The following is a 26781-nucleotide window of genomic DNA, read 5'->3' on the forward strand; positions in this document are numbered from 1 at the left end:
GGCAGTGTGCTGAGTGCAGGCTCCAGCCTGAGCCTGTGGTGGACTGGGTGCAGCACTGGAGAACAGCGCCTGGGTCCCCCCCCGAACCCCGCCCCCCGTGCCAGTTCAGGCCTCAGGCAAGGAGAACAGGCGTGGGGCAATACTGCTGAACAGTTCTTTATTGAAATAAACAGAGGCGGCAGGGCCAAGGGCGTGCTCAGGGCCAGTGGGGTGAAGCCCCCCCCCTTCTTGCATCCCTCTGGCCCAGGGGGCCACAGGTCAGACCCCGAAACCCTTCTGTGTTCGGGGTTTGTGTTTAGACATGCACCGTGGGCGGCGGGGGGCTGGGGAATTTCTGGATAACTATCTTTCTGTAAGAATAATTTGTCGGTTCAGGGGATGGCTCTGAGGAAGGGGTTGCCAGCCCCGTCAGCGCAGCCCCCAGCGATGGGCAGGGGTGGGGTCACCCATCAGTGGTGCCCGCCGACGTGCTGCAGAAAGCTGGTGGCCCGGGATGGACCATGTGGGTGGGCGTGGCATGGGGGGAGCCCCTGAACCCGTGGCCCCCTGAGGCCCTCCAGCGTCCAGTCTGGCTCACTCAGCCATTCCCCAGGACAGCTGTTGGGGTCGAAGAGCTCAGGGCCTGGACTCTGTTGGGGAGGAGCAGAGATGGGCATCATCCAGGAAGCCCCCTCCCCACATCCCACCTCCACCCTGGAAACAGCCAGCCTGCCCGCTCGTGGACTCCTTCGGTCCCAACTGCTTTCTTGTGACTTCCTGAGGACAATTTTGTACATCCTGAACCCTCTCGACATTTTGGAGGCTTAAATGGTGTGTGCTGAGACCTTAATGTGTCCTGAAGGAGTGTTTGCTGAGACCTTAATGTGTCCTGAAGGACTGTTTGCTGAGCCTCTGTCCCATCTTCCTGGAGGTGGGTGAGCTGTGCTACGGTCTTGTTCAGAGTCCTGGGCCTCTATCAGTTCCCACATGTGGATTACGATGTTCTGAGTTTTTACACAGCCTGAATATGGGTTCATGTTTGCTGAACCTTGTCACAGGAGTGTCTTAGTGTTTGCTGAGCCTCATCACATCCCGAGGGTGGGCTAGTAGTGTGTGTTGGACCTTGAACCAACTACAGGCCACTCAGATGTGTGGGAGGCCAGGCTGGTTCCCTGTGCCCCAACCCCAGAATCACCTGCACCCTGGCTGCCCCCCCACCCCCACCCAGCTCACCTCAGCATCCATGGTCATGTCCTTGATGTCTGGCCCATCCCCGTCACGCTGTGGGATGACAGGCGGCTCGGCAGAGGCCCCAAGGCGCTCTCCTTCTGCCCAGCCGCTGGCCCTGCACGGGGCGTCGTCCTCAGGTGAGGCCTGGCTCAGCCGGATCAGGTTGCTGAAGTTGGAGTCAGACTTGGAGCCTGCCGGTGCCTTGCGGACCTTGTGGCGGCCCACCAGGCGGGTGCCGTAGAAGGCCAGGATGGGCTCAGGGCTGGACTCGGGCAGCCGGCGGCCCACAGCGGCAGCCTTGAGCGGGGCCAGCACGTCGGGGACCACGTCGGCATGAGTCTCGCCCCAGAGCCCACGCCCCACCTCCTGCAGGCTCAGGTCGTCCAGCTGATCGATGGCCCTCTGCATGCCGGGGGCCTTCTCCTCTCGGAAGAAGGGCCCGCTGCCCCCTGTGCTGCCCAGGCCCATGGCCGCCTCCTCCTCGGCCAGACGGTAGTAGGGGGGCCCATCTTCCGCGGCGGCCAAGACCGACGTGGGTGGCTTGCCCTCCACCTGCAGGGACAGGCGGCAGCTGCGCAGCGAGAGCTGGTAGTAGCGGGTGGTTTCGTGGGTGCTGCGCAGCTGCTGCATGGACACGAAGGGGTGGCGCAGGGCAGCACTGGGGCTGATCCGTTCGTGCGACTCCCAGGTCAGCATGCGCTTGATCAGCTCCACCATGCTCTTGAGATCGGCGTGCTCCGCCAGCACCTCGCGGTCCGGGAAGGTCAGCCGACTGGCTGCCCCGACGCCGTTCACTGTCTCGATCTGGTCCAGTGACTTGAGCATGTACTTACGGCGCTCCAGTGGGCGCACCTGGTGGGACACGGGGTGCAGCAGGGGTGGGCACGGAGTTCCGGCCCCAGGCTCTCCTGCTGAGGGGCCCACATCTGAGCCCCCACCCTAGTTTCCAGTTGGCCCTCCAGTCTGGCCAGAGCTCTCTCGTGTCTATGAAGTCTGCACACGGGAACCCTGACTTCCAGTTCTGCCTGGGATCTGACTTGGTGCTCTCTTACTGCTGGGAAGGTCATACTTGCTCCCTACCAAGAGAAGCCCCTTCTAATCTCAGCCAGACCCCGCCTACTGCTGTAGGAAGAATGGCTGACCGTGACCTGTGGTCCTCCTGTTTAACCCAGGGCTCTCACTGACCCGAGCTGGCTCTTGCCCCAGCCCTCCAGTCCTTCCCTGAGCCATGGGTGCAGCCTCTGTCAGCAACAAGCAGAAGGGCTGCCTCCTTTGGAATCAAATGCTGACCCCTCTGGCTGCCACAGCTGATCCCCATGTCTGATCCCAGCCCTCAGGCCTCCAACGAGTCAAGCCCAGACCATTCTCCCAGGGGTTATTAAGGTCTGCCAGGTACTTCAGACCCCTCTATTCCTGTGACAGCTCCCACCGGACTGGCCCAGACTTCCAGTCCTCTCTGCTGTCTCATCCAGACTCTTGCCGCACAACTCTGATGATTCTGGCTGCAGAGGTGGCTGCCCTGACTTCCAGTCCCACCCAGGGTCTCACTCAGATCCATCTTGCTGTAACAACTTCCACAGCCTGCATCCCGCCCCCCGCCCCCCCCGCCACCCGCCAAGCTTCCGGTCCTCTCTGAGATCTAACCTAGATTTTTTTTCTTCTGGGTGCAGCAGACTGCTCACACTGACTGCCCTCGCCCCCACCTGTCCCCCCTACCTTGGTCTCAGCCAGGTAGTCAGCCAAGGACTTCAGCTGCCAGGGGTTGGCGGCGTCAGGGTGCGGGTTGCGCTTGAAGAAGTGGTGGGCCTTGCGGGCGGCATGCAGCAGGTGGGGCTTGGGCAGGCCCTGCGTCTCACAGATGTAACGCACCTGGTCGTACTCATTGTTGCCCGGGTAGAGGGGCCAGCCCAGGTGCAGCTCGGCCATGACGCAGCCCAGGGACCACACATCCACCTTCTCACAGAAGGGCAGCCCCAGTAGAATCTCGGGGGCCCGGTAGAAGCGGGACTGGATGTAGGGTTCCTTGACGTAACGCACCTCGCTGAATATGCTGGCCGAGCCAAAGTCGATCACCTGGCAGGAGGAGGGAGGCAGCTGGGCAGGTGTAGCCCATATGAGCCTCCCCTGGCGTCTCTCGGTGGGGTCCTTCTGCATCTGCCACTTGACTGTCTAGTGCTACACCTCTGAATCTAGGTCTCTTCTTTATGTCCCTCTCTCCTCCAGCCCTTGTTTCTGGTTTGTGTGCTGGTCTCTCGATCTCTGTCTCCACTAGAACGTATGCCCCTGGGGGTTAGCCTCTGTCTCGTCTGTCTCCCCCATGCCTTGTCCATCAGCAAATCTTCCTGACTCCATCCACTTTCTCTTCTGCTCACTCTGTGTCCCATTCTCAGCCCCCACCCCGGTCCTGTCTTCCTTCAGCCCCCACCTAGACTACTGGGGAAGAAAATGCAGAAGGAAGTGGCAACCTACTCCAGCATTCTTGCCTGGAGAATTCCATGGACAGAGGAACCTGGCAGGCAACAGCCCGTGGGGTCGCAAAAGAATTGGCCACGACTGAGCGACTAACGTCAGGGCCTCCTTGCTGGTCTCCCTGTTCCTCCCCTGCCCACCCTCACCCCGCCCCGCCAGCCCTCCAATCTGATTCTCACAGGCAGCCCCAAGGATCCTGTGACCATCTGAGTCAGATCACGTTACTCTCCTACTCAGAATTTTCCTGTGGCTTTACCACATCCTGTGATAAGAGCCGGAGCCTTCATCCCTTGGTCCTCAAGACTCCCACAGTCTGCCTCGACAATCCCCTCCCCATGGTCACGCAGCACCAGCTACACCAGCCTCTTGCAATCCTTGAACAACCCAGACACACTCACACTCAGGGCCTTTACCCTGGCTGTTCCCTGGGCCTAGCTTGCTCTTCCTCTGGATGTCCACGTGGCTGCCTCCCTTACCTCAAGTCTTTATTTAAATGTCACCTTCTCAGGGAGCCCTCTGCTGACCATCCTATCAAAAACAGCACACCCCACCCTTCTCACCCACCTCCCTGTGTGCGTGTTAAGTCGCTCAGTCATATCTGACTCTGCGACTCCCATGGTTTGTAGCACGCCAGGCTCCTCTGTCCATGGGATTCTCCAGGCAAGAATACTGGAGTGGGCTGCCATGCTCTCCTCCAGGGGATCTTCCCAACCTAAGAATCAAGCCCCCGTCTCATGTCTCCTGCATTGGCAGGAGAGTTCTTTACCACTAGCCCCACCTTGGAAGCCGCACTTACTTCCCTAGCCCTGTTTTTCTCCATAGCTCTTTTTTTTTTTTTTTTTTTTTGCTGAATCAGGTCTTAGTTGCAGCACAGGAGGTCTTTCAGTTGTGGCATGTGAGATCTAGTTCCCGGACCAGGAGCTAGATCCCGGGCCCCCTGCACTGGGAGCACTGAGTCTTAGCCACTGGATCACAAGGAAGTCCCTCTCCATAGCTCATAACACCATTTCACATACCATATATTTTACTTTTGTATGGAGTTCATTGCTTTTCTATCCAATGAGGACATCAGTCCCACGAGGGCAAGGATTTTATCTATTCGCTGCCACATCCCTAGATGGATGGAACAGCGCCTGGCACATGGTGGGGGCCCAGGAGAGAGTGAATGAATGTATGAACTGACTTTTTTATCCCTGTCATTCTCTTTCTTTCTGTCTCTTGTTGGGTTGGTGTCTCTGTCTTTTCTTTGCCTCCTCGTTGCTTGTCGGTATCTCTCATCTCTGTCTCTCTCGGGCCCACTAGAAGGACACCACCCTGAAACCCAAGTCCTCTTCTTTCACCATCAAGCATTGCTGACACCCACCCCCCCGGCCCTTGGTTCACACAGGTGCTCGATGAACACCTGTCAAAGTCACATTGTGAATGACTGAAAACCCGTGTGTCTTGCCATGCCTCCGGGGGAGCCGTCTGCCATTTTTACTCTGAATCTCTGTGACCGTATCTCAGCCTCTCCCTCAGTTTCCCTCCCTGAGTTATTCTGCTTTTCATTCAGCCATCCCTTACCGTCTATCTGCAGAAGGCAGTGTTACCCCAAATGGTTATTGATCTGGATTCGGAACACAGACTGCTGAGGCCTGAATCCCAGAAAGTGTGGATGACCCCGATCATTCAGTCAGCCTTCACGGAATTCATTCATTCATTCACTCATTCCACAAACGAGGCGGGGCTGCCAACGCAGACCAGGTGTTGTGGTTCTGTCCTGTTTGTCTCCTGCTCTATTTGCGGGAATCTCTCCTTCCTGGGGTCTCTCTCCCTCCATCTGTTGGGGCACAATGATCTGCCTTTTCCTGTCTCTGTATCTCCCTGTGTCTCTGACGTTCATTTAGCACTGACTCCACCAAGGTGCTATGCTGGGAGATGCTAAACACACAGAAGTGACCAAAACGCCCCTGGCCCTGCCCTCACAAGGCTCTTAGTTCAGACCCATCATCAGAGAGTAACAAACCTGTAAGCAGACAGAAGGGTCAGAGTAGGCACTCAGAACATGCTGATGAACAAACTCACAATGAAGGATCCTGCTGTTGTCCTTCCAGCCACTCAGGCCAACAGGCTTTCGGCCTCCCTCACTTCCTCTCTCACACGTCACATCAGATCTACCAGCAAATCCTGTTCTAAAATCTTTTTTTTAATAATTTTTTTAATTAGTGAAAAACTGCTTTACAACGTTGTGTTGGTTTCTGCCGTACAATAACCTGTTCTAAAATCTACCCCGAGGGACTCCCTGGTGGTCCAGTGGTTAGGACTCCGAGCTCTCAGTGTCGCGGCCCAGGTTCAATCCCTGGCCAGGGAACTAAGATTCCCGCCAGCCGACGGGGGTGACCAAAAGAAACAACATCTACCCGGAACCCCCCACCCCCAACACACATCTCTTTCTCCCGTGACCCCACCCACCTGGACCCGGGGCAGTCACACTCTCTCTCTGCTCAGGCCCCTCACTCAGTTCCCCTCCTGCAGCCAGAGGGAGCCCGTGAGCACCTGCGTTAGACTACACCCACTCCTCAGCCCAGGATCCTCCAGTGCTTCCACCCTAAAGGCCCCGTATGCCACCGCCCCATCCCCTCCCTGATCTTGTTTCCTCCCTCTTCTCCTCAGTCACTCTGCTCCAGCCACGCTGGCCTCCTCACTGCTCCTCAAACACACATACTTGTATATATGCATTTATATATAAGATGGTAAAGAATCTGCCTGCAATGCAAGAGACCCGGGTTCAATCCCTGGGTTGGGAAGATCCCCTGGAGAAGGATATGGCAACCTACTCCAGTATTCTTGCCTGAAAATATCCCATGGACAAGGGAGACTGGCAGGCTACAGTCCATGGGGTCACAAACAGTCAGACAGGACTGAGCGATTAACACTTTTACACTTGATCTTAGTCTAAAGGCCGAGAAGCGATAAACACCTTCAGTTTCACACTTTCATATACTTACTCCTGCCTCAGGGCCTTTGCACTGGCTGCTCCTTCTACCCAGATGCTTTCCCCCAGATGTCAACACAGCTCCCTCCTTCTTTCAAACCTTCCCTCAAATGTCACCTTCTCAGGGAGGCCTCCCTGACCACAGAACCTAAAGTTTCACTCATCACCACCCCACATCCTTCTCCTCCTGATTTCATCTTGTCTCCTTCTTGTTCACATATCTTATTTTCTCATTTATCTTGGAGACTCTATCTCCTCCGCTGGAACTCAGATGGGAAAGAATCTGCCTGTGATGCAGGAGACCCAGGTTCGATCCTTGGGTTGGGAAGATCCTCTGGAGAAGCAAATGGCAACCCACTCCAGTATTCTTGCCTGGAAAATCCCATGGACAGAGGAGCCTGGCAGGCTACAGTCCATGGGGTCACAAAAAGCCGGACATGACTGAGCGACTAACACTTTCACTTTCACTGTCTCCCCCACTAGAACGTCGCAGGGATAGGAGCAGGACAGAGGAGCTGAGCTAAGAATGGAACAAGGACGGGGAGACCTCAGGACTGGCAGGGAGAGGGTGCAGGACTGGGATGGGGGAAGAGAGGAATTTCAGAGCCAGGAGGTGGGCAGAACCATCGTGGACAAGGAGGGAGAGACCTCAGAGGGGGAGGGGGGACCCAGGGAGACCTCAGAGTCAAGGAGAGACCCCAGGGCTGGGGGAAGCTGGGTGAGGAACAGGAGCAGGGGACCTGCTGCCCTGGGATGGTGCACTCACCTTGACCCTGAAGGGACAGCGGGTCTGGTCCACCAGCATGATGTTCTCAGGCTTGAGATCAGCGTGGATGATGGCTAGTTCCTTGAGCCTGGCCAGGGCCCGGAGCACCTGCAGGGTGACCGTGCGGATGTGGCGGGCGGGGAGGGGCGCGAAGTTGTTCTCCTTCTGGAATTCGAAAAGGTTTTGCTCCAGCAGCTCGAAGACCAGGTAGAACTTGAGGGCATCATGGAAGAACTCAAGGAAGCGGATGATGTGGGCCTCCTCGGGGTCCAGGCCCCGCATGCAGCGCAGCAGCTTCAGCTCGTTCTTGATGATCCGGTTACGGTAGGCGTCGTTCTTCAGGATCTTGATGGCCACCATCTCGCCTGTGCTTCGCCGCCAGCCCTTGGCCACCTCCCCGAAGGTGCCCTTGCCCAGCACCTCGATGATGTCGTAGCAGTCAGTCTCCGACTGGATGGTGGCCATGCTGCCCCTGCCTCTGGACGCCGGCCTGCTGCCACCCCTGCTCCACGGGCTCTGCCTCCGAGGCCTCCCGCCCTGACGCTGGCCCCGAGGCCCCCACAGTGGGGGAAAAAGGACCGCACTCGTGCCTTGCCCTGCAAGGTTCGCCCCCACCTCCCTGGCAACCCCCAGACCCCTGGGCCGCACGGTGAGTCTGCCAGGGGCCGCACCCCTCCCCCAAAGCCCTCCCGGCTTGGGACGAGGGGCCCCAGGCCCCCCCGAATGGGTTCCAGCGTTGCTGAGTGGCTCTGGTTCTATTGTTGGAGACCTTAGCCCCTGGCTGGAATGGGGGGGTGGGGTGCCAGGTAGGGCACCCCCCTCCCCCGCCCAGGGGCGGAACCCTGGAGAGGCTGGAGAGGTGAAAGGTCGAAAGAGAAGGGAGCCTGAACATGGGCCTTGGGCAGAGAGCAAAGGGACATTCCTAAACAGAGGTGAGGAGCTGCAGGCTTCCCAAGCTGGGGGATTTGTGGGTATGTCTGTGTTCAGAAAACCCCTGCCCCTGCCTGTGGCTGCCCTGGGGAGGGGGCAGCGTGAATAAAGCGAGGCCAGGTTGCAAAGGATCTTGAGTGTCAGGCTAAGGAGTCTGGACCTTGTTCTGAGAGCACTGGGCTTCCCTGGTGGCTCTGGTAAATAATCCACCTGCCAATGCAAGAGAAGTGGGTTTGATCCCTGGGTTGGAAAAATCCCCTGGACAAGGGAATGGCAACCCATTCTAGCATTCTTGCCTGGGAAATGCCATGGACAGAGGAGCCTGGTGGGCCACAGTCCACGGGGTCACAAAAGAGTCGGACACGACTTGGTGACTAGACACCAACAACTGAGGGCCCTGGGGAGCCACAGGAGGACTTTGAATGAAAAAGGCAGGTTGAAAATTTTATTTAGTTACTTATTTTTAAATTTTGGCCTCAAAGCTTGCAAGATCTCAGTTCTCCGACCCGGGATCAGACCCAGGCCACAGCAGTGACAGAGACGAATCCTAACCACTAGGCCATCAGGGAACTCCCCAGGGTCAGATTTTGAGTGTCAGAAAGCTACTGTGCGAAGAAGAGTGGATTGGAGGGGGCAAGAGTGGAAGCCCCCAGCCTGCAGCAGAGTCCAGGTGGGAGAGGCGGGGGAGGCAGGTGGATGGGACACTCAGGAGGCCAGGAGGAACTGCCAAGGGACTGGCCGGTTATGGGCAAAGGAGGGAGCTGTGCAGGACAGGGCCCAGGGCTCTGGCCTGGATAACAATGGGACGGAAACATGGATTGGCAGTTCAGGGGAGCAGACTTTAGGAAATTTAACATATTGAATGCTTTAGAAGCCTTCTCTGATCCTTACACTATATATATATATATATATATATATATACACATATACATACACACACATACATATATGTATGTATGTATGTTTTTTTTGTTATGCTGCCTGGCTTGTGGGATCTCAGCTCCCTAACCAGAGACTGAACTTGGGGCACAGCAGTGAAAGCCCAAAACCCTAATCTCTAGGCCACCATGGAATTCCCCACAATATGCATCTTTTATTTTTTTTAATTTATTTGGCTGTGCCGGATCTTAGCTGTGACATGCAGAACCTTATTCCTTGACCAGGGATTGAACTTGGGCCCCTGCATTGGGAGTGCAGAGTCTTAACCAGGGAAGTCCCTACAATATGCAACTTAATACCTCCATTTTATAGAAGAAAAAATAGAGGCCAAAAGAAGTTTAAAAAATGCCCAAGGTCACTCAGGGGGGTGCCGGAGGCAGGCTTTGACCCTGAGCAGTGTGTTCTAGAGCCAAGCTCTGAACCCCCAGACACTGCCTCCTAGTGTCCAGGAGATGCCAGGGGAGGTGTGCAGAGATGCAGACAGGCACTGGAGGCCCATGTGGACCCAGGAGAGACTTTGGGAATTGTCAGCACAGAGGTGAGGAGTGGAAGCCGGGGGAAGGGTGATGGGGCCCAAGGAGGGTGAGGAGGTGGATGAGGGCCTGGGAGGAGCCCTGAGGACCCAAGGGGCCTGAGGGAGAGGAGGAGGTAGGAGAGAGAAGAGAGCATTCAGAAAGGAGGAAGGAATCCTGAGAAGTCAGAACATAGGAGACAGAAGCAGCCCTGAACGTGACCATGGACTGAGGACACTGACAGTCAACCGTGGTGGGAGGAAAGCCCCCAAATGCTAGGGGGCTGGGCAAGGGGTGTGCATCAGGAATATAGGTATCTCATGCTACGTTTGGTGGGGATGAAGAGGAAGCATGTGATGGGTAGTGACCCAAGGGGTGTCAGCTTGAACGAAGAAGGTGATGGATTGAGGAGACTGGGACAACCCAGGGCTTCCCAGGGGGCACTAGTGGTTAAGAATCCACCTGCCAAGGCAGGAGACACAGGTTTGACCCCTGGGTCGGGCAGATCCCCTGGAGGAGGAAATGGCAACCCGCTCCAGTATACTTGGCTGGAGAATCCCACGGACAGAGGATCCTGGCAGGCCACAGTCCATGGGGTCACAAAGAGTCGGACACGACTAAGTGACCGAGCAGGCGCACACGCATACTCATTGGGACAACTCAAAGGCACAGCCCTTCTTCCTCTAGAATGGGAGGGTGGAGACGTGACGAGAGTAGAGTGGCGGTTATAGCGGCATCATTGGGAGAGTCACACCTGGACAGCTTACCTGGGGCATCTCGGTGAAATGGGAACCCTGGTGGGGCTTAGATCCCAAGTGGGGAGGGGTCCCTGGGAGCCGAGGCCCAGCCCCAATATGGGCTGGCAATCCTGGGACTTAGTCCTAAGGTGTCATGGGGTGGAGGTTCTGAACCCGGGAGCTTGGAGAGGGGGCCGGGAGAGGCCTCCCTGGGTAGGGCAGGGGTGGACCAGTAGTCAAACCAGCCAGGCCGGAAAGGGAGAGTAAGGGTGCGGAGGCGGCCAGCGGAGGGCAGCGGGTAGCAAGCATTTTCTACCCTTAGGGCTCCTGGGGTTGTCCTGGCAGGAGGGGCCCCCAAAGGACACGTGGAGTCTCCAGCACAGGGGTCCCTGGGCTCTGCTGGGGCACTTCCCCAGCTCAGAGGCCCCTGGGAATTTTGAAGGACTAGGACAGCCCCCCTCCCACCAGGCCCACACCAAGGCCTTCCTGACTCTGGGCTGTCTCCCTGCACAGAGGACCCCTTCAGGCCAGACCTCAAGGGACCCCTTTCTCTGGCCCACCCCCAACCCCCCCGCACTCCGCCCCTGCAATGCGAGCACACAGAGGAGACCCCACACAGAGCCACCTCTGGATTATTTTATTCACATGACTTGGCAAGACATAGGCACTCCTGCCAAAGAGCCAGGCACGGCCACCCTGGCCCTGCCCTGGTCAGTCGCCCACCTCCCAGCCTTCTGAGGGTTAGTGCTAGTTAACTCACACACAGAACAAGGTGGGGGGGCGGGGAGATGAGACGGTGGCGGGGGCGGGGGTCTCCCTCTGCTCAGGGGTTTTCAGATGACAGCAGCCTGAGCCCCCTCCATCCTTGTGGGGCCTGGAGGGCCCGTCTCGGAAAACCCCACGCTGGGCAGTCGCACCCGGAATCCACCCTCGTCCTGGTCCCCGCTCCCACCCCGGGTCTTGGGGCTTAGGGACACCCGGGGGAAGCGGAACTTGGGTGACTTCTCCCCGCTGGGAGATTTGGGTGCCGCCTCGCCCTCCTGCCCCCGGGAGGCCTTGGAAGGGGCAGCCAGGCCCACACGGGGCAAGCGGACTCGGACGCGACCTCGGCGCCCGGAGGCCCCTTCCCCACCACCCTCCACGTCCTCCTCCTCGGGGCTGGGGGAGCCTTCCCCACTGACCGCCTCGCTCTGGCTGAAGCCCACGCGGGGCAGCTTGAGTTTCGGGCTCTTGGCCTTCTCACCTTCCTCAGCCCCCTCCTTGGCCCGTGCCAGGCCAAACCGGGGCAGCCGCACCTTGAGCTTGTGTCCGGCATCTCCCTCGCCCTCTGCCACCTGGTACTCAGCGTGGGTGCCCACGGCGGGTGGGGAGAGCTCCACGTCGGGCAGGGAGAGATGGAAGGTGCGCTCTGCCCCTGCGGACTGGTCGCTCGGCCCCTCAGCCCCAGCCCCAGCTCTAGCCCCCAGCGTAGGCACCTTCAGCTTCAGCCCACCCTCACTGGTGGCAGCCTCCCCGTCCTGCACCTCTCGGCTCAGCCCCACGTCCAGCTCAAGCTGGGGCACTGTCACGGAGGGCATCTTGAAGACACCCTCGCCCACCAACAGCTCACCACCCGCCGCTTGGGCTCCAGGTAGAGCCAAGGTCACTTGAGGCACGTGGACCCTGTAGCCTGCTGTGCCCTCTGCTGGAGGGGCCGAACTCTCAGCCTGCTGGCCCGGGGTGGCCTCCCTAAAGCCGGTGAGCTCCACCTGGGGCAGGGAGATGCCCAGCGGCATCCTCAGCCCCCCGTCCTGGGCCCCAGTGCCCACCTGCTTGGCTGGGGACACTTGCAGGCCTGCGAGCCGTCCTCGGCTGCCAGCTGCCTCCTCCTCTACCCGCCCCTCCTCCTGGGCCCCCAGAGTAACCAGTTCCACCTCGGGGATCTTAAGTTGCACAGCTGTGGACTCTGGCTTTTCCCCAGGGCTGACTTGCCCACCCGAGATGTCTGCTTCCTTCCCTCGAGCCAGCCCAAAGGAGGGCATCTTCAGCTTGGGCATCTTCACCTTCCCATCCCAACCCCTGCTCTTGCCCTCCAGCTCAGCCGCCCCTGGCACTAGTTCTCCTGCCTCAGTGTCCCGGCCCCTGACCCCAAACTTGGGCAGGCCAAACTTGGGCCCCTTGAGCTTGATATCGGCCCCGGCCACCTCTGCCTTGCCCGTGGGCAGATGGGAATCCAGGCTTAGCTGCGGGACGGACAGGTCGAGGGCGGGCAACAGACCTGCTTCCTCTGTACCCTTGGCCTCCACTTCGGTCCCCACCCGAGCCCTGGGGAGTGAGATGGCGAACTTGGACACCTTCAGCTTGGCAGCTCGTCCTGCCCCCTCAGCCTCTGGTTTGGTCACCTTTGGCCCCGAGAGTCCAAACTTGGGCAGGGAGAACTTGGAGGAGAGCTTGACTTTCGCCTCTGTCACTTCTGCCTGCCCTTCCTCCAGTGTGGGCAGCTGTGGGGTGACGATCTCCACGGAAGGCAACCGGAAGGCAACTTCCCCGACTCCAGCTGCTTCTACCTGCTCCCCTTTGCCCACTTCGGCGGTCACGGCCTGCCCCTCCAGGCCCAGGGCCCCCGGCAGGTCTAGCTCCACCGAGGGCAGTGTGAGATGGGGGACACCCACACGAGCCTCGCTGCCCATCTCTGGCTGCAGACAGGGAAGTGTCACCAGCTTCCCTGAGACCTCAGCGCCTGCCTCACCCGGCTTGCCCTGAGATGGGGACTCCGCCCTCCCTAGCTTGGGCAAGGTCATCTTGGGCATCTTGAAGCCAAAGTCCATGCCCTCCGCCTCCTCTACCCTGGCAGCTTTTAGCTGCGCCTCCGGAGCCTTGGGTAGCTTCACTTCTGGTGCCTTCGGCAGATGCACCTCTGGGACCTTGGGCGCCTGGACTTCTGGCAGCCGCATCTCTGACACCTTTGGCAGATGCACTTGTGGGAGGTGGACGTCCGGCACAACCATTTCCGGCACCTTGGGGAGTTTTATCTCCGGGAGCTTCACCTCGGGGAGCTTGACGTCAGGGACCTTCATCTCCGAGACTTTTGGCAGCTGCACCTCTGGGAGATGCACTTCCGGCACAGCCATTTCTGGCACCTTAGGGAGCTTCACCTCGGGGAGTTTCACCTCGGGGACTTTCGGCAACTGCACCTCTGGGAGTCGCACTTCCGGCACGGCCATCTCTGGCACCTTCGGGAGTTTCATTTCCGGGCATTTCATCTCGGGCACCTTCGGCAGCTTCATCTCTGGGACTTTCGGCAGCTGCACTTCTGGAAGACGCACTTCTGGCACGGCCATCTCCGGCACCTTTGGGAGCTTCACTTCAGGGAGTTTCATCTCGGGGACTTTCGGCAGCTGCACTTCTGGGAGACGCACTTCTGGCACGGCCATCTCCGGCACCTTTGGGAGCTTCACTTCAGGGAGTTTCATCTCGGGGACTTTTGGCAGCTGCACCTCTGGAAGTCTCACCTCGGGCACGGCCATCTCTGGCACCTTCGGAAGCTTCATCTCTGACACCTTCGGGAGCTCCACCTCTGGGAGTCGCACCTCTGGAAGGACTGGCTCAGGCATTTTGGGGAGCTTGACCTCTGGGACCTTGGGGGGCTTCACCTCAGGCCCCTTGGGCACCTTGACCTCTGGCGGCGAGACCCCGATGCCAAAGGAGGGAATCTTGATGGTGGGCAGCTTCAGCTTGCTCTCGGGAGCTTCAGGGACAGCAGGCCGGGGCTCCAGGAGAGAGAGCCCAAAGGTGGGCATTCGAAGCTTGGGCCCCTTTACCTTGGCCTCAGCAGCTTCCTTTGCTCGGGCCCCAAAGCGGGGGAAACTGAGGCGGGGCATCTTCAGGGCCACCTCGGGCACCTCGCCTCGGGGTTCCACCTCTGCACCAGGCAAGGCCAGGTCCACCCCCACTGTAGGTGCTGCTACGTCCAGGGTGGGCACCGTCACTGCCACAGCCCCTTCCCGGGTCTCCAGGCAGGGAAGTGTGGGCAGAGCAGGTAGTGAGGGCAAGGAGGGCAGCTCCACTTGGGGGACCTGGATCCCTACAGCTGCAGGCTCCACGGCAGGGGCCGCCTCCCTCTTGGGGGCTGGGACCTGGGGGACACCCACGTCAGCACCTGGCAGCCGGGGCCCAACCAACTCCACCTGGGGAGCTGTGAAACGGGGTCCTGCTGCCACCTCGGCCTCTGCTTTGGCCTTCCGGGGGGGAGGAGCGGCGGCCGCCAGCCTGGCTACCTGGGCCTCTTCGGCCACTTCTCGGACCCGCAGCCGAGGCAGCTGGAGGCGCCGGCGGGTGGGGGCAGCTGGGACAGGACCCTCGACAGCCTCGGCTTTGAGGCCTCGACGCAGACGGGAGAACTTGGGAAAGGAGAATTCGACGTCAACAGGGGCCAGGTCTGCAGGGGCCCCCAGGGCCCCGGGCATCACCATCTTCTTCTTCTTCACAGGGGACAGACTCTGGATGTTCTGGGGAGAGAGGAGAGAGGCAGGAGGCGGTGGGACAGTGGGAGGCCTAGGGTGGACAGGGGGAAAGCCCCATGCAGTCATTTCACCAGGATGGGTATGTGTTGGATGGAGCATCTTGTCTCCAAAGCACCATCCCCACTTCCTGCCTGTCATGTCACCATGACTGTCCAGGAAGGCAAAGACTTTAATTTAGACTCTTACAATGCATCACCAGGAGTGTATAAACTGTGACCCAAGACTTCTGGCTCCTCGTCCACCATTTTCCCCAATACCCTCACTTTAGAGATGGGGAAACTGAAGCCCAAGGAGGTAAAGAAGTTCCTCAAGGGTCACTCAGCAGTAAGTGAGCCACCCTTCGGCTTGACTGAACCTGGCCTCTCTGGTTCAGGACCCCTGGTGGGTGAGGATCCTGGTTTGGGTGGGTGGGTCCCCCTCCCCAGGGAGGAGTTTAGGGGCAGAGAACAGGAGGCAGTGGATGGGATTAGCGCTGGGTTAGTGATGAGACAGAGGGCAAGGCTGGCCCACGGGTGTGGGGCAGTGGGGCTCACGGCGCAGAGACAGGATCGCTGGGGCAGTCCAGGGCCGGGGCCGGGCTAAGCACGCGTACCAGCTTGGCCACCTTGGCCCGCGGGCCCTTGATCTCGTAGCCGGCCACGGTCCCGGGCCGTAGCGCCAGGTCCCCGGTGGGTACAGTGCGCTTCAGGCAGAAGGAGACCTTGTAAGGCTCGGCGCATTGCAGCAGGCGGAGCGCGTCCTCGTACTTGAAGTTCTCGAAGAACACTCTAGCGCTCAGCAGCTGGTCCCCTGTAGGCCAGGTGGAGGTGGGCAGGGCGTGGGTATCGTCCGGCCCCGCCCAGGCCTGGTCCCGCCCACTTCCCTGGAGCCCTTGCAGCCGGGCGCCGCCCAAACTTTTGGCCCCGCCTATACCCGCGTGCAGTGCGTGCTCGATCGCTTCAGTTGTGTCCAACTTTTTACGACCCTACGGGACTGTGGCCTGCCAGGCTCCTCTGTCCATGGGATTCTCCAGGCAAGAATGCTGGAGTGGGTTGCCATGCCCTTCTCCAAGAGCACAGGATACTGAGACGCAAAGTTCTTCCCTGTTTGAGGTTCTGACACTTAGAGAAAGCCACGGCCTAGGCTTTAGCCCTGCCTCCCTCAGAGCAAATCCAAGCCCATTTGCCGCAACTCTCCCCTTTCTACTCCCCTCCCGGAACCTCACACTTCAAACACTGATTTTGCTTTCTTTTACTGAGAAACAGTCAGAAGAAAACTTCCAGAAGCCCCCACCCAATTACTCACCCTCCCTGGTCCTGTGGCGATTTTCTCTACTCTCCATCTGTCCTAGGGATAAACCAACCCCACTACTAGCTCGGGTCAATCTCTCCACCACCTTTTCAGGGACACACTCCAGCAATTCTCCCCTTGCTCCCTACATCATCATCAATTTGTCCTTCTCTTCTACATATTGTCATCAGAAAAGAACATATCACTCTTTCTCCCATAAGAAAGGTTGTCTTGGACTTCCCTGGTGGCTCAGTGGATAAGAATTGACCTGCCAGTGCAGGGGACATGGGTTCGATCCCTGGTCCAGCAAGATTCCACAAGGCTCGGAACAACTAAGCCCCTGTGCCACAACTACTGAGTCCATGTGCTGCAACTACTGACACCCTTGCGCCTATGGCCTGTGTTTGCAACAGAAGAAGCCACTGCAACTAGAGGCCCACATACTGCAGTGAAGAGTAGCCCACTGCTGCCGCAACTAGAAAAAGCCCTCAAAAAGCACTGAAGACTCAGTACAGCCAAAAATAACTTTTTTTTTTTTAAGAAAGGTTGCCTTGACCTCACTCTTTCTGGAACTTCTGCCCCACTTATCTGTTCACTTTAACAGCACAATTCATGGAGTTGTCTGACTGCGTTATTTTCACTTCTCCAATCACACTTTTGACACCCCCCTCTCAGAGCCTTGAACTGGTCTCTCAAGGTCTCATACAGTGACCTCTGTGTAGCTGCTAAGTCCAGCAGTCAAGTCCCAGACTTCATCCACTTAAACCCCTGCTTGAGACCCAACTTCACTCTCTCTCTTTCATCTACTTGATCGGCTTGGCTTCCAGGGTGCCCAACCCTCTGGAACCTCCCTGGGGGCTTCTTCTCAGCCTCCTGGGATGATTCCTCCCATCTCCCAGACCTCTTAAAGACACAGAGTCCCAGAGAGCCAGCTCAGGCCTTGGACCTCTCCTCTTCTCCATACTACTTATCCCTTAGGGAAGCTCACCCAGATTCAGGAGTTTAAAGATCATAAATATACTGACAACTCCCAACTGTGTCTCTCCAGCCCAGCACTCCCCACATCCATCCTAGATTCACATATCCCTTCACATCTCCGCCTTGGTGTCCAGCTCTCATTTGACAGGTCCAAACTGTACTCCTGGTCTTTCTCCAAACACGCTCCAGCCCCAGGGTTTCCCATTTGTGGGGCTACCAACTCCATTCTCAGGTTAAGAATTCCTGGACGCATCCTTGACCCCTCTCTTTCCAACAATCCCATATCCAGTCCAGAAGACTCTTCCTTCAGATTATATCCAGAATCCAAACCCTTGTCTTCACCTCCAATGACACTGTTTTGGCCCCAAGTAGCACCAATCCCTGTCCTCCACTAACTCCCAGAGTTTGCTCAAATCCATGTCCACTGAGTTAGTGATGCTATCTAACCATCTCATCCTCTGCCGTCCCCTTCTCCTTTTGCCTTCAATCTTTCCCAGCATCAGGGTCTTTTCCAATGAGTCGGCTCTCATATCCACGGGGTCACAAAGAGTCAATTCCCTGTACTATAAAGTAGGTCCTTTTTGGTTATCTGTTAATATTTTAAATATAGCACTGTGTACACGTCGATTCCAAACTCCCTGTTTATCCCTTCCCCTGGTGAGTGAACAACAACAAATCACCAATCTCTTACCTGGATAATCACGGGAGCCTTTTTCCCTGCTCCCCATCCTGCCCCCTACAGTCTACTGCTAATACAGCATTTCAATATGGTTAATTCATGTTCTTTCTTCACTCACAACTTCTGATTAAAAATCAAAGTCCTCCCCATGGTCCATTAAGCCCTCGAAAAACTACCCCTTCTCTTACCTCTCTGACCTCATCTCTTACTCTACTCTTCACTAACTCTGCTCCATTCACACTGGCTTTCTTGCTGTTCCTCCAACAAACCGGGCACTCTCCCATCTTGGGGCAGTTGCACTGGTTCTCTCTGCCTGGAATGGTTTTCCAGATGGCCACAGAGCTCATTCCCTCACCTCCTTCAGGCCTTTCTGCCCTTCCTGGTTCATCCTACTTAAAAACGCAGTTTCCTTCCTAGCTTCCATAAGCATACATGGCCTTCTAATGTACTAAATATTTTACATTATGTTTCCATAAATTATGTATATATAATGTACTCTGTATTTCACAGATTTTGCTTAAACATGTCTCTCCTCACATGAAGAATGTAAGCTTCATAGGCGCAGAGAGTGTTGTCTGTTTTGTTCACAGCAGTAGCCCAAGCACCCAGAATAACATCTGGAAATAGAAGGCACTCAGTAAATAGTTGTTGCATGAATAAATCAACTTCATCCATGTTACTTAAAATATCCCTTACTAAGCTCTCATCGCCACTCCCTCCAAGTTGTTAACTCCGCCTCTTTTCTTCAGCCCCAACAACCAAACTATAACTAGCACGTATATAGTGCTTACCGTATGCCACTTAGTTACATGCTTTGTTTTCAAATACTGACTCATTTAATCCACATAATAACCCTATGAGGTATGTACTAGAGTAAGTCCCATTTTAGAGGTGAGAAAACCGAGTCACAGAAAGATCACAAGATAAAAAAAAAAAGAAAGAAAGATCACAAGATAGTTAACTGCAGATTTGGGAGACAATGAACCTCTAGAGCCGGTATCTGAGCAACCGCGAAACCAAGACACACAAAGCCCCGCCCCTAGCCCTTAACCCCGCCTTCCGGCCCGGGGCCTAGGGCAGATTCCCGCCCCCGAAGGAAGGCCCCACCCCATGCCCGCACCCCGCCCACCTTCCTGCAGGCTGAGGCTCCTGGCCGCTGGCGAGTCCTCACGCAGGTCGCGGACGAAGATTCCTTCCTTGCCGCCTCCCGCTACGTTGATGCCGCTGACCCCGGTCTGCGCCTCTGTCTCCACGATGATCTCCACCAACTCCGCCCTCCTCAGCTCCTGTGGAGAGCGGCGAGGGGTCGCCATGGCGCGCTGGGGTCGGACCTCGCCCAGAGCCCGCCATCGCGCTTAAAAGCCGCTCTTAACCGGGTCCTCAGGGCACAGGCGCCCAGGCGGGGCTCAAGCCGGTCGTGTGGGCCCACTCTCGCCGGCATCTCCCCTTTAAGTGAGCGCGAGGGCGGCTCGCTGAGACCCACGGAAGAGTTCAATGAGTCTCCGGGCTCACTGGCTTGGGGGAGCCCCGAAGGCCGCAGTCGGGAGAGGCGGGGCGAGGGGCGGAATCATAGAGGAGGGATGGGATGGGGAGGCCAGAGGGAACCTGTGTTGCACCTGAGAGGCGGGCCTGATAGTGAGGGCGGGGCTGTTTGCTAAGGGGGCGTGGTCAGTTCGGAGGCGGGGTTAGGGGTTGGAGCGCGACCGGATAAAGGACAGTGGCCGGAGAGGAGCGGCCAAAGATAGGCAAGGGATGTGGCTAGAGTGTGTCCGTGGAGGCGCGGAAGGGACCCGTAGTCTATGGACGGGCTTGAATTATGGGGATGGGCTTTAACAACGGCAGAATAGGGGTGGAATTGAGGATGGGGTCCCGAAGAAAGGGTGCGGTATGAAGGGGTGGGGGTGGGCCTGGCCTCCTTGAAGGCTTGAATATGTGTGACTGTCCTATTGTGTACTCTGTGACCCCAAGCCCTGCATAACGCCCATTGGAGAGGGAATCTAGTGAAGAGCGGCCGTGCGTGGGTAATGAGGGGTGGACTGGCAGACGTGGCATGCCTGGTATTTACTGTAAATGGTGCTGACCTGGCCCTGGCCCAGCAGTGCACTGTGGGATCCACATCCAGGCTTCCCAGAAGAGACAGTGAAAGACCTCAGTTTCACAACCCGTCCAGGAATGCACTCTGCTGTGTGTCTCTAGAGGAGAACTGTGCCCTCTCTGGGCCCATTTCCCTCCTGTAAAGTTGGGTGACATGGGTATACGGAAGGAATCTCTGATTGTGATTGAAGCAACAGAGATGTGAGGGGATGCTGTAATGGGCAGTGTCTTGAGGCTGGCACAGACTGGCGTTGAGCCCAGAACTGAGCCCAGGACTTGGAGAAGGGAAAGCAAATTTGCCCAGATGCTCCACAGCAGTGGCCCCGGGACTAGAGCGCTGGGCAGAACATGGTGAGAAGGGGTAGGAAGAGTTGCGGTAGGGGCAACAGGGAAAAGCATGACCATCACCACCATCCTTAGGCCCTGGGCCAAGTATTTTATGTGTGGTGTCTCATTTCATCCTCCACACAGCTTGGGCAGTGACAGAGTAGGACACAAAGGTCCAGAGAAGTGAAGTGACTGCCTGATGCTACACAGGCAGTTCAGGGATGGGGCCTCAGCCTCGGGGGTGTGACCTCAGAGCCCATAAGCTGTCCTGTAGGCAGGGACCTCTGTGCATGTTATCCCGTGCCTGCCACCCCTCAGCCTCAGCTTGGCTGCTATAAAAGGAGACCCATTGTATGCTTGGCATCCAGTAGGATGCAGTCAGCGCTATGCTCTGTCTCCATGACAGTGAAAGCCGCTCACGTTCAGGGAGGCCAGGTACCAGGCCCTGGGCAAATGACATGAGTGTGAGTCCTCAGCACCCTCAGAGATGGGGACCACTGCCCCATTTCACCGATGGTGAAACAGGGTTTGAAAGGTCAGGTCGTCTGTTCAGGGTTGTACAGCTGAAGTGGTAGGACTGGGATGTAAGCCCGTAGGTCCAAAGCCCATGTCTTTAACCCCTGCACCATTCTGCCTCTTCTGATGAAGAGGCTTTCTACTCTATTTTCTTTAGCTTAGTATTAACAGAATTCCAGTATGATCCTATCCCTTGTAGCTCAGTCGGTAAAGAATTCACCTGCAATGTAGGAGACATGGGTTCAATTCCTGGGTCGGAAAGATCCCATGGAGAAGGGAATTGCAATCCACTCCAGTATTCTTAACTAGGAAATCCCATGGACAGAGGAGCCTGGTGGACTACAGTCCATGGGGTTGCAAGAGTTGGACATTACTTAGAGACTAAACCACCACCATGCTCAATGAATTAGCTTCTTGGAATCTTAGTCTGCGTCAGGTACTGTGTTAAGCACATCACGAATGTTAATTTCTCTTTCCCTCACAGTGACCTATAACAGTCTCTGTTGCTGTCTCCATTTCATAGATGGGAAGACTGAGGCAGAGAAGCCAAGAAGTGCCTCAGTGCCACCCTACTCAGTGCCCCCCACCAAGGCCCCACAGGTCCCCTTTGAAGGGTACTCACCTCAGCACTCCGGCTCCTGGCCTCCATGGCGCTGCTGGGAGTCCCCTGGGCCCCCGGCTCCTCCGGTTTCCTCTCTCCCTTCTGCTGCAGGACCAGCTTCAGTTCTGCATGGAGCAGCTGCCTCTGAGCCTGTGGGGTCAGGGGTGCAGGCTTGAGGCCATCCAGGGGAAGATGGGGGAGAAGGCCGGGCTTAAAGGGAGAGGTCAGGGTGGGTATGAGATGGGGAGAAGGGCCCCCCCGCCCCAATCCCAGATGTCCTCTCACCGCTGCCTGCGCACAAGCACCCCCTCCTAACAGGAGCCCAGCCCGGGGTGGCGCACAGTCGTCTGCGGGGCTCGTGCCTTTCCTCTGGGGTCTTGCTGCCTGCCAGGGAGAGACCAGGTCAGGAGGCTCCAGGCAGGCCAGGAAAGGGCAGGGAGGGGCATGTGGCACCAGCCAGTGCTCACCTCAGGGTCACCTCCAGCTCCTTGAGCCTTCTGGGTCCGGGGCTCTAAGAAGAATAACGTGAGCATTACTGTCGCTGACCCTACTGATATTTCCTGAGTGTCTGTCATTAGTCTATCCCCACGGGTTCCCTGGTAGTCCAGTGGTTAGGACTCCACGCTTCCACTGCAGGGGGCAAGGCTTTCGTCCCTCTTTGGGGAACTAAGATTCCATAGCCTGCTGCATGGCTTGGGGATAAGAAAGGGTGCTCTGTCCCCAAAGTGCGGGTGGGAAACCTGAAGCTCCAAAAACCTTTATCCAAGGTGATGTGGCTGGACAGGAAGCAGTAGTATAGCCAGGAATGACTCCTAGGCCTTTCTGACAGTACCATCCCTACGTTAACCACCTCGGCTGACCAAGGGGGCCAAATTCACTGTAAAACCATTGCCTCTACTTGCCAGGTAGGCAAATCAGCTCACCTCTCTGTGCCTCAGTTTCCCCATCTATAAAATGGGGAGAATGAGAGCACCTACCTCCCAGGGCTAGTTAGAGCGTCACGTGTATTTGTAAATATACAGTGCTGGGCACCTGGTAGGCACTTCATAAGCACTTGCCATGATTATCACTAAGAACCTCCTGTGGTCCTGATCTTGTTTCGAATATCCCACGGGGGTCAGGGTATGTGGACTTCAGAACACCCTGGTGAGAGCAATACAGTTATTGGGCATGGGACTTCCCTGGTGGTTCAGTGGTTAAGACCGCACCCTTCCAATGCAGGGGGCACAGGTCTGATCCGTGGCCAGAGAACTTGGGTCCCACGTGCTGAAGAGTGTGGCCAAAAAATAAAATTATTGAGCTTGTTACAGAGAAGACGTCTAAGACTGGGAGGAGGAAAGTTACTCACCTGAGTCACAGATGGCCTAGCCAGGACTTCTAACTTGTCTGAAAGCTCCAGCTGCTTCTACAGATGCTAATAACTAATGGGCACTGGGTGGTAACTCTTTGCCAGTCCTAGGCTAAGACCTTCACTTCCCACCTCGCTGCAGAAAACCCTAACCCCTGAGAGAGGCCAAGAACTTCATTCAAGGTCACATGGCCCAGTGAGAAAGAGGCAGAGCTGGGGTCTCCGCCGACAGACCCTCCTGGGGGAAGGGAGATTGATCCTGTCCGTCCTCCAAGCCTTGTCCTCCTGGCCCCCACCTGGCATGCCAACCCACCAACCCCCACTCCACAGGGAAAGGTCAGGCCTCACGCGGCACATTCCCTCAAACAATGGCCCATCTGCTGTGCTCAGTCACATTCCACCCCTGCCCACCCACCCCCAGCCACACAAAGGCCCTTCATAGCCCACCACTGGCCGAGACAGAGGACACAGAGACCCCCTCATGCTCCAGCTATACCCACTCCACTGGTTGTCTTCCCCCTGCCACCACAACCCCCGGTGTCAGAAGGCTCCTCTCTGGCTCTCCATGTCCTTCCCTGGCCTCCCCTGTGAGCCCCCAGGCCCTCCCAGCAGGCTTGACTCCCACATCCGGGTTATTTCCTCTAGACTGGGCCTTATGCCGGCCCCCTTAGGCCTTGAAATCACTCTGGATGTGGAGGCTATTTTAGGGTTGGAAACTGGGGCTCAGAGAGGGAAAGTGACCTGTCTGGGGTCATTCAGCTAGGACCTGTGCCCTTGACCCCCAACTCTGCACCTTAACTTGCACTGGTGACTCTGAGCACTGGAGGAAGCCTAGGCAACAAAACAGTTGAGGCAGAAATTGGGCTGGCAGAGGGGATCAAGGGTGCCAGAAACGTGTTTTTAGAGCGACTCAGTGCCAACACTGGGCCAGGCAGACACTTTATGGCTGTGGCCTCATGGTACCCCATTTTACTGATGAGTAAATGAGGGTTAAGAGATGGGCTATCACAGGGAGTTCCCTGGCAGTCCAGTGCCAGGGCCCAGGTTCAATCCCTGGTCAGGGAACAAAGATCCCACAAGCCACGTTGTTGTTGTTTAGTCGCTAAGACGGAGCCAACTTTGCAATCCCATGAACAGTAGCTCGTCAGGCTCCTCTATCCGTGGGATTCTCCAGGCAAGAATACTGGAGTGGGTTGCCATTTCCTCCTTCAGGGGATCTTCCTGACTCAAGGATCGAACCTGCGTCTCCTGCAGCTCCTGCATTGGTGGACAGATTCTTTACCACTGAGCCATCGGGGAATCCCATTCACAAGCCATGGGGCATGGCAAAAAAAAAAAAAGAGAGATGTGTGGGATATCACAGTGATGGAGTTGGGACTTGAACCCCAGTCTGAAAAGCTAACTCTTAGTCCCTGATACAAGGTAGTGTCCTGAGCTGTGGGTGAGAGAAGCCTGGTACTCGCAGGAGATGGAGACGGAGGGGAGGATCTCCAGGGCCACAAGCGCCCTGTCCAGGACAAGCCAGAGAAGGTCACACCCAGAAGCTGGCACCGGAAACCCAGCCAGGGTGGGGGCAAGAGAGAGAGTGACCAGTTTCTCCATCCCTGCCCGGGACGGCTGCCCAGCCCAGGTTATATTTAGCCCAACTGTGCCCTTCCTGAGCCACGTACCCAGCTCCTGGGGTGGGATTGGGTGGGAGCAGCTTCGGAAGGAAGCCCCCCCCAAGCCAGCTACCCCACAACCCCGGGCACTCTCTGTTCCCAGCTCTGGCTGTCCCACTAGGCAGGGGAAGGAGGGATAGGGAGGTGCCCGGGGGCGGGCCTGACCTGTGTTAGGGGAAGCTCTAATGGGGCTTCCCTGGGGAATCAAGGCTAGGCAGTACTCTCCAGAGGCTAACTGCTGATTTCTTGAGCTCCTGCGGCACTTCCCTGATCCATTCCTGAGCTTCCAGAATTCTGAGAATCCCCTTTCTTGAGCATTCACTATGTGCAAAGATTCTTCCCTGCCTGGGCTCCTTAAATCCTAACAACACCTCCCTGGGGAAGTCACAACTCAGATGCTCATTTAAGATGTCACTCCTGCCCTTCTGGGTGTCATTTTTACCCTGAGCCCTTCAGCTGAGCTTTGGGCCTGCTGAGGAAGCCCCCAGCTTTGCCTCACTGTACCTTCTTCCACCCACCCATGCCTGGCACCAACATCACTTAAGAATTCTCCCCACTCACAGCCTCAGCCACCCCGAAGACCAGAGTGACCTGCAGTGGCGGAGAGGGGGCGGGGGTTGGTTGACCTGACTCATCCAGGCCCCCAGATATCATCTGAGGCCATCTAGTGATGTGGAGAGGGAGGCATTCTGGCAGTGGCCTCTGGGTGCCTCGTTTAGGCCCAGCTCCAGCACTCCTCTGGTTTGAATACTGGGCAAGGTTTGAATTTCACCTCTCAGGGCCTCAGTTTCTTCCTCTGTAAAATGGAGCCAGTAACAGTGGCTTTGAGGAATTATGAGATAACAGCAGGTGCTTAGAATATTCGGAGTATACAGTATAAGAGCTCAAGTAATAGAAACTAGTCTCTGAAGGCAGTTGTGTGTGGGAGGCAGGGGGCTGAGTATCTTAGTATCTCATATACAGCCTTTGCCCACAGTGGCCCCACTTTCTCCCCTACCAAAGAGGAACTTTGGGTGAGGGACAAGATCCAGCTTGGGCACCAGCTCCAACCAACAAGATCAGCACTGCCTCCCCAGCGCTCTATTCCAGGGACCAAAAAGCCTGTCCCACCCCCGGCTCTTTATAAGCAGCAATTCATTTACTCTCCTGTCAGCCCTGTGAGGTGGCTTCCATCAGCCCCCACCCCCCGCCCCCCTGCCTTTTTCTTGGCTGCACTTTGAGATAGGTGAAACTTCCCCAGTGAGGATGGAACCTGTGCCCCTGCAGTGGAAGCACAGAAAGACTGGACCACCGGGGAAGTCCCATCAGCCCATTTTAGAGGTGAGAAAGCAGAGGCACAATGAATGCAGTGTCTTGCCCAAAGCGACACAGCGAGAAAGAAGAGAACATTGGGATTTGAACCCAGAGTCTGGTTTCAAAGTCTGTATCTTTAACTCCTACACCTTGCAGCCTCCTGAGCTCCAGGCACCCTCTCAGACCCTCCCGGGATCCTGGGTCTCATTCCCACAGCTTCTTAGCTTGGCCAGGATGGGAACTGGCTGGCTGATCTCTTACCACTAGGCCTCCAGACACCTTGAGAGCTCCCAGGTCCGGTCAGTCTGCTCAGTCCCGGTCCCAGGCTGGGGGGGAAAAGGAATGGGGAGGGGGAGGAGGGGGAGACCCTAGCCATTGGCTGCCGAGGTATGACATCACCAGGGGGTGGGTGGTGGGGAAACAAACATCCCCTTCTCCCAGCCACATCTACCCGCCAGGGGGTGGGAGCCACAGAGGAGAAGCCTAGACAGCTGCTCTTCCTCGCCTGGGCTGAGACCTCCACTGTGAGCCCTGATCCTGGGGTTGACAGGTTGCTAGTACCATGGGAGACTAGCCTCCTACCAACACTATTCCCTGGCTTCCAGGCCCAGGCATGGCCCTGCTGGTTCCTGGGGCCCCTAAAAATAAACTCTTTCCACTCTCTTTCCCAGTTAATGTGGGTTCAAATCCCAGCTCAGCCGTGTCCTGGCTGTGTGATCTTTGGCAAGTCACGGCATCTTTCTGCACCTCAGTTTCTCCATCTCTAAAACAAGGATCACAGAAGTGCCTGCCTTATGGGTTTGTTGTGAAGATAAAATGAGTGAAAAGAGACAAAAAACTTTCAAAAGCTCCTGGCACGGAGTGACTGCTACTTATACGCATTTTGTATTATTCAAACAAATTAGGGGACCAGCTAGATTTGTCAGCGGATTTTTGGCTTGAGTGAGACTGGACCCAGGGAGCCCCACTTCTCTGTT

At 56.8% G+C, this 26781-nt stretch overlaps 2 protein-coding genes across 4 annotated transcripts; both read right to left on the reverse strand.

The window, feature by feature from the left end:
- Positions 1-143: 143 nt before the first annotated feature.
- On the reverse strand, positions 144-9263 carry HIPK4 (homeodomain interacting protein kinase 4). The gene is made up of 4 exons (XM_086352546.1): positions 7419-9263; positions 2926-3282; positions 1213-2061; positions 144-629 (listed from the first exon to the last, which is right to left on the reverse strand). Exons 1-4 carry the CDS (start codon positions 8628-8630, stop codon positions 450-452), a joined length of 2598 nt encoding a protein of 865 aa, XP_086208672.1. The 5' UTR covers positions 8631-9263; the 3' UTR covers positions 144-449.
- Positions 9264-11158: 1895 nt separating this feature from the next.
- On the reverse strand, positions 11159-26108 carry PRX (periaxin). 3 transcript variants are annotated; one of them, XM_086352544.1, is made up of 7 exons: positions 26066-26108; positions 21970-22013; positions 21788-21886; positions 21524-21652; positions 19094-19250; positions 15631-15827; positions 11159-15023 (listed from the first exon to the last, which is right to left on the reverse strand). In XM_086352544.1, exons 4-7 carry the CDS (start codon positions 21548-21550, stop codon positions 11370-11372), a joined length of 4035 nt encoding a protein of 1344 aa, XP_086208670.1. In that variant the 5' UTR covers positions 21551-21652; positions 21788-21886; positions 21970-22013; positions 26066-26108; the 3' UTR covers positions 11159-11369. The 3 variants fall into 3 exon arrangements, with proteins under 3 accessions (XP_086208670.1, XP_086208669.1, XP_086208671.1); XM_086352543.1 differs by lacking the exon at positions 26066-26108 and having other exon boundaries at positions 21970-22803; XM_086352545.1 differs by lacking the exons at positions 15631-15827; positions 21524-21652; positions 21788-21886; positions 21970-22013; positions 26066-26108 and having other exon boundaries at positions 19094-19456.
- Positions 26109-26781: the final 673 nt, after the last annotated feature.

The sequence above is a fragment of the Bos grunniens genome, chromosome 18 (genome assembly GCF_055505025.1).
Source record: "Bos grunniens cultivar Pamir isolate PY7600 chromosome 18, Bosgru_T2T1.0, whole genome shotgun sequence".
NCBI lineage: Eukaryota > Metazoa > Chordata > Mammalia > Artiodactyla > Bovidae > Bos > Bos grunniens.

Bases quoted from the DNA above. Each gene is read 5' to 3' on its own strand.
- HIPK4 (XM_086352546.1), bottom strand. From the start codon at position 8,630: ATGGGTTGCCATTCCCTTGTCCAGGGGATTTTTCCAACCCAGGGATCA. The intron at 2,062-2,925 runs GTAGGGGGGACA...GTGTCCCACCAG, and splicing joins ACTACCTGGCTGAGACCAAG to GTGCGCCCACTGGAGCGCCG. The intron at 630-1,212 runs GTGAGCTGGGTG...CCTCCCCAACAG, and splicing joins ACATGACCATGGATGCTGAG to AGTCCAGGCCCTGAGCTCTT.
- PRX (XM_086352543.1), bottom strand. From the start codon at position 22,077: ATGACAGACACTCAGGAAATATCAGTAGGGTCAGCGACAGTAATGCTC. The intron at 15,828-19,093 runs GTGGGCGGGGTG...CCTGGCCTACAG, and splicing joins GAGCCTCAGCCTGCAGGAAG to GGGACCAGCTGCTGAGCGCT. The intron at 15,024-15,630 runs GTACGCGTGCTT...CTCTCTCCCCAG, and splicing joins GGGCCAAGGTGGCCAAGCTG to AACATCCAGAGTCTGTCCCC.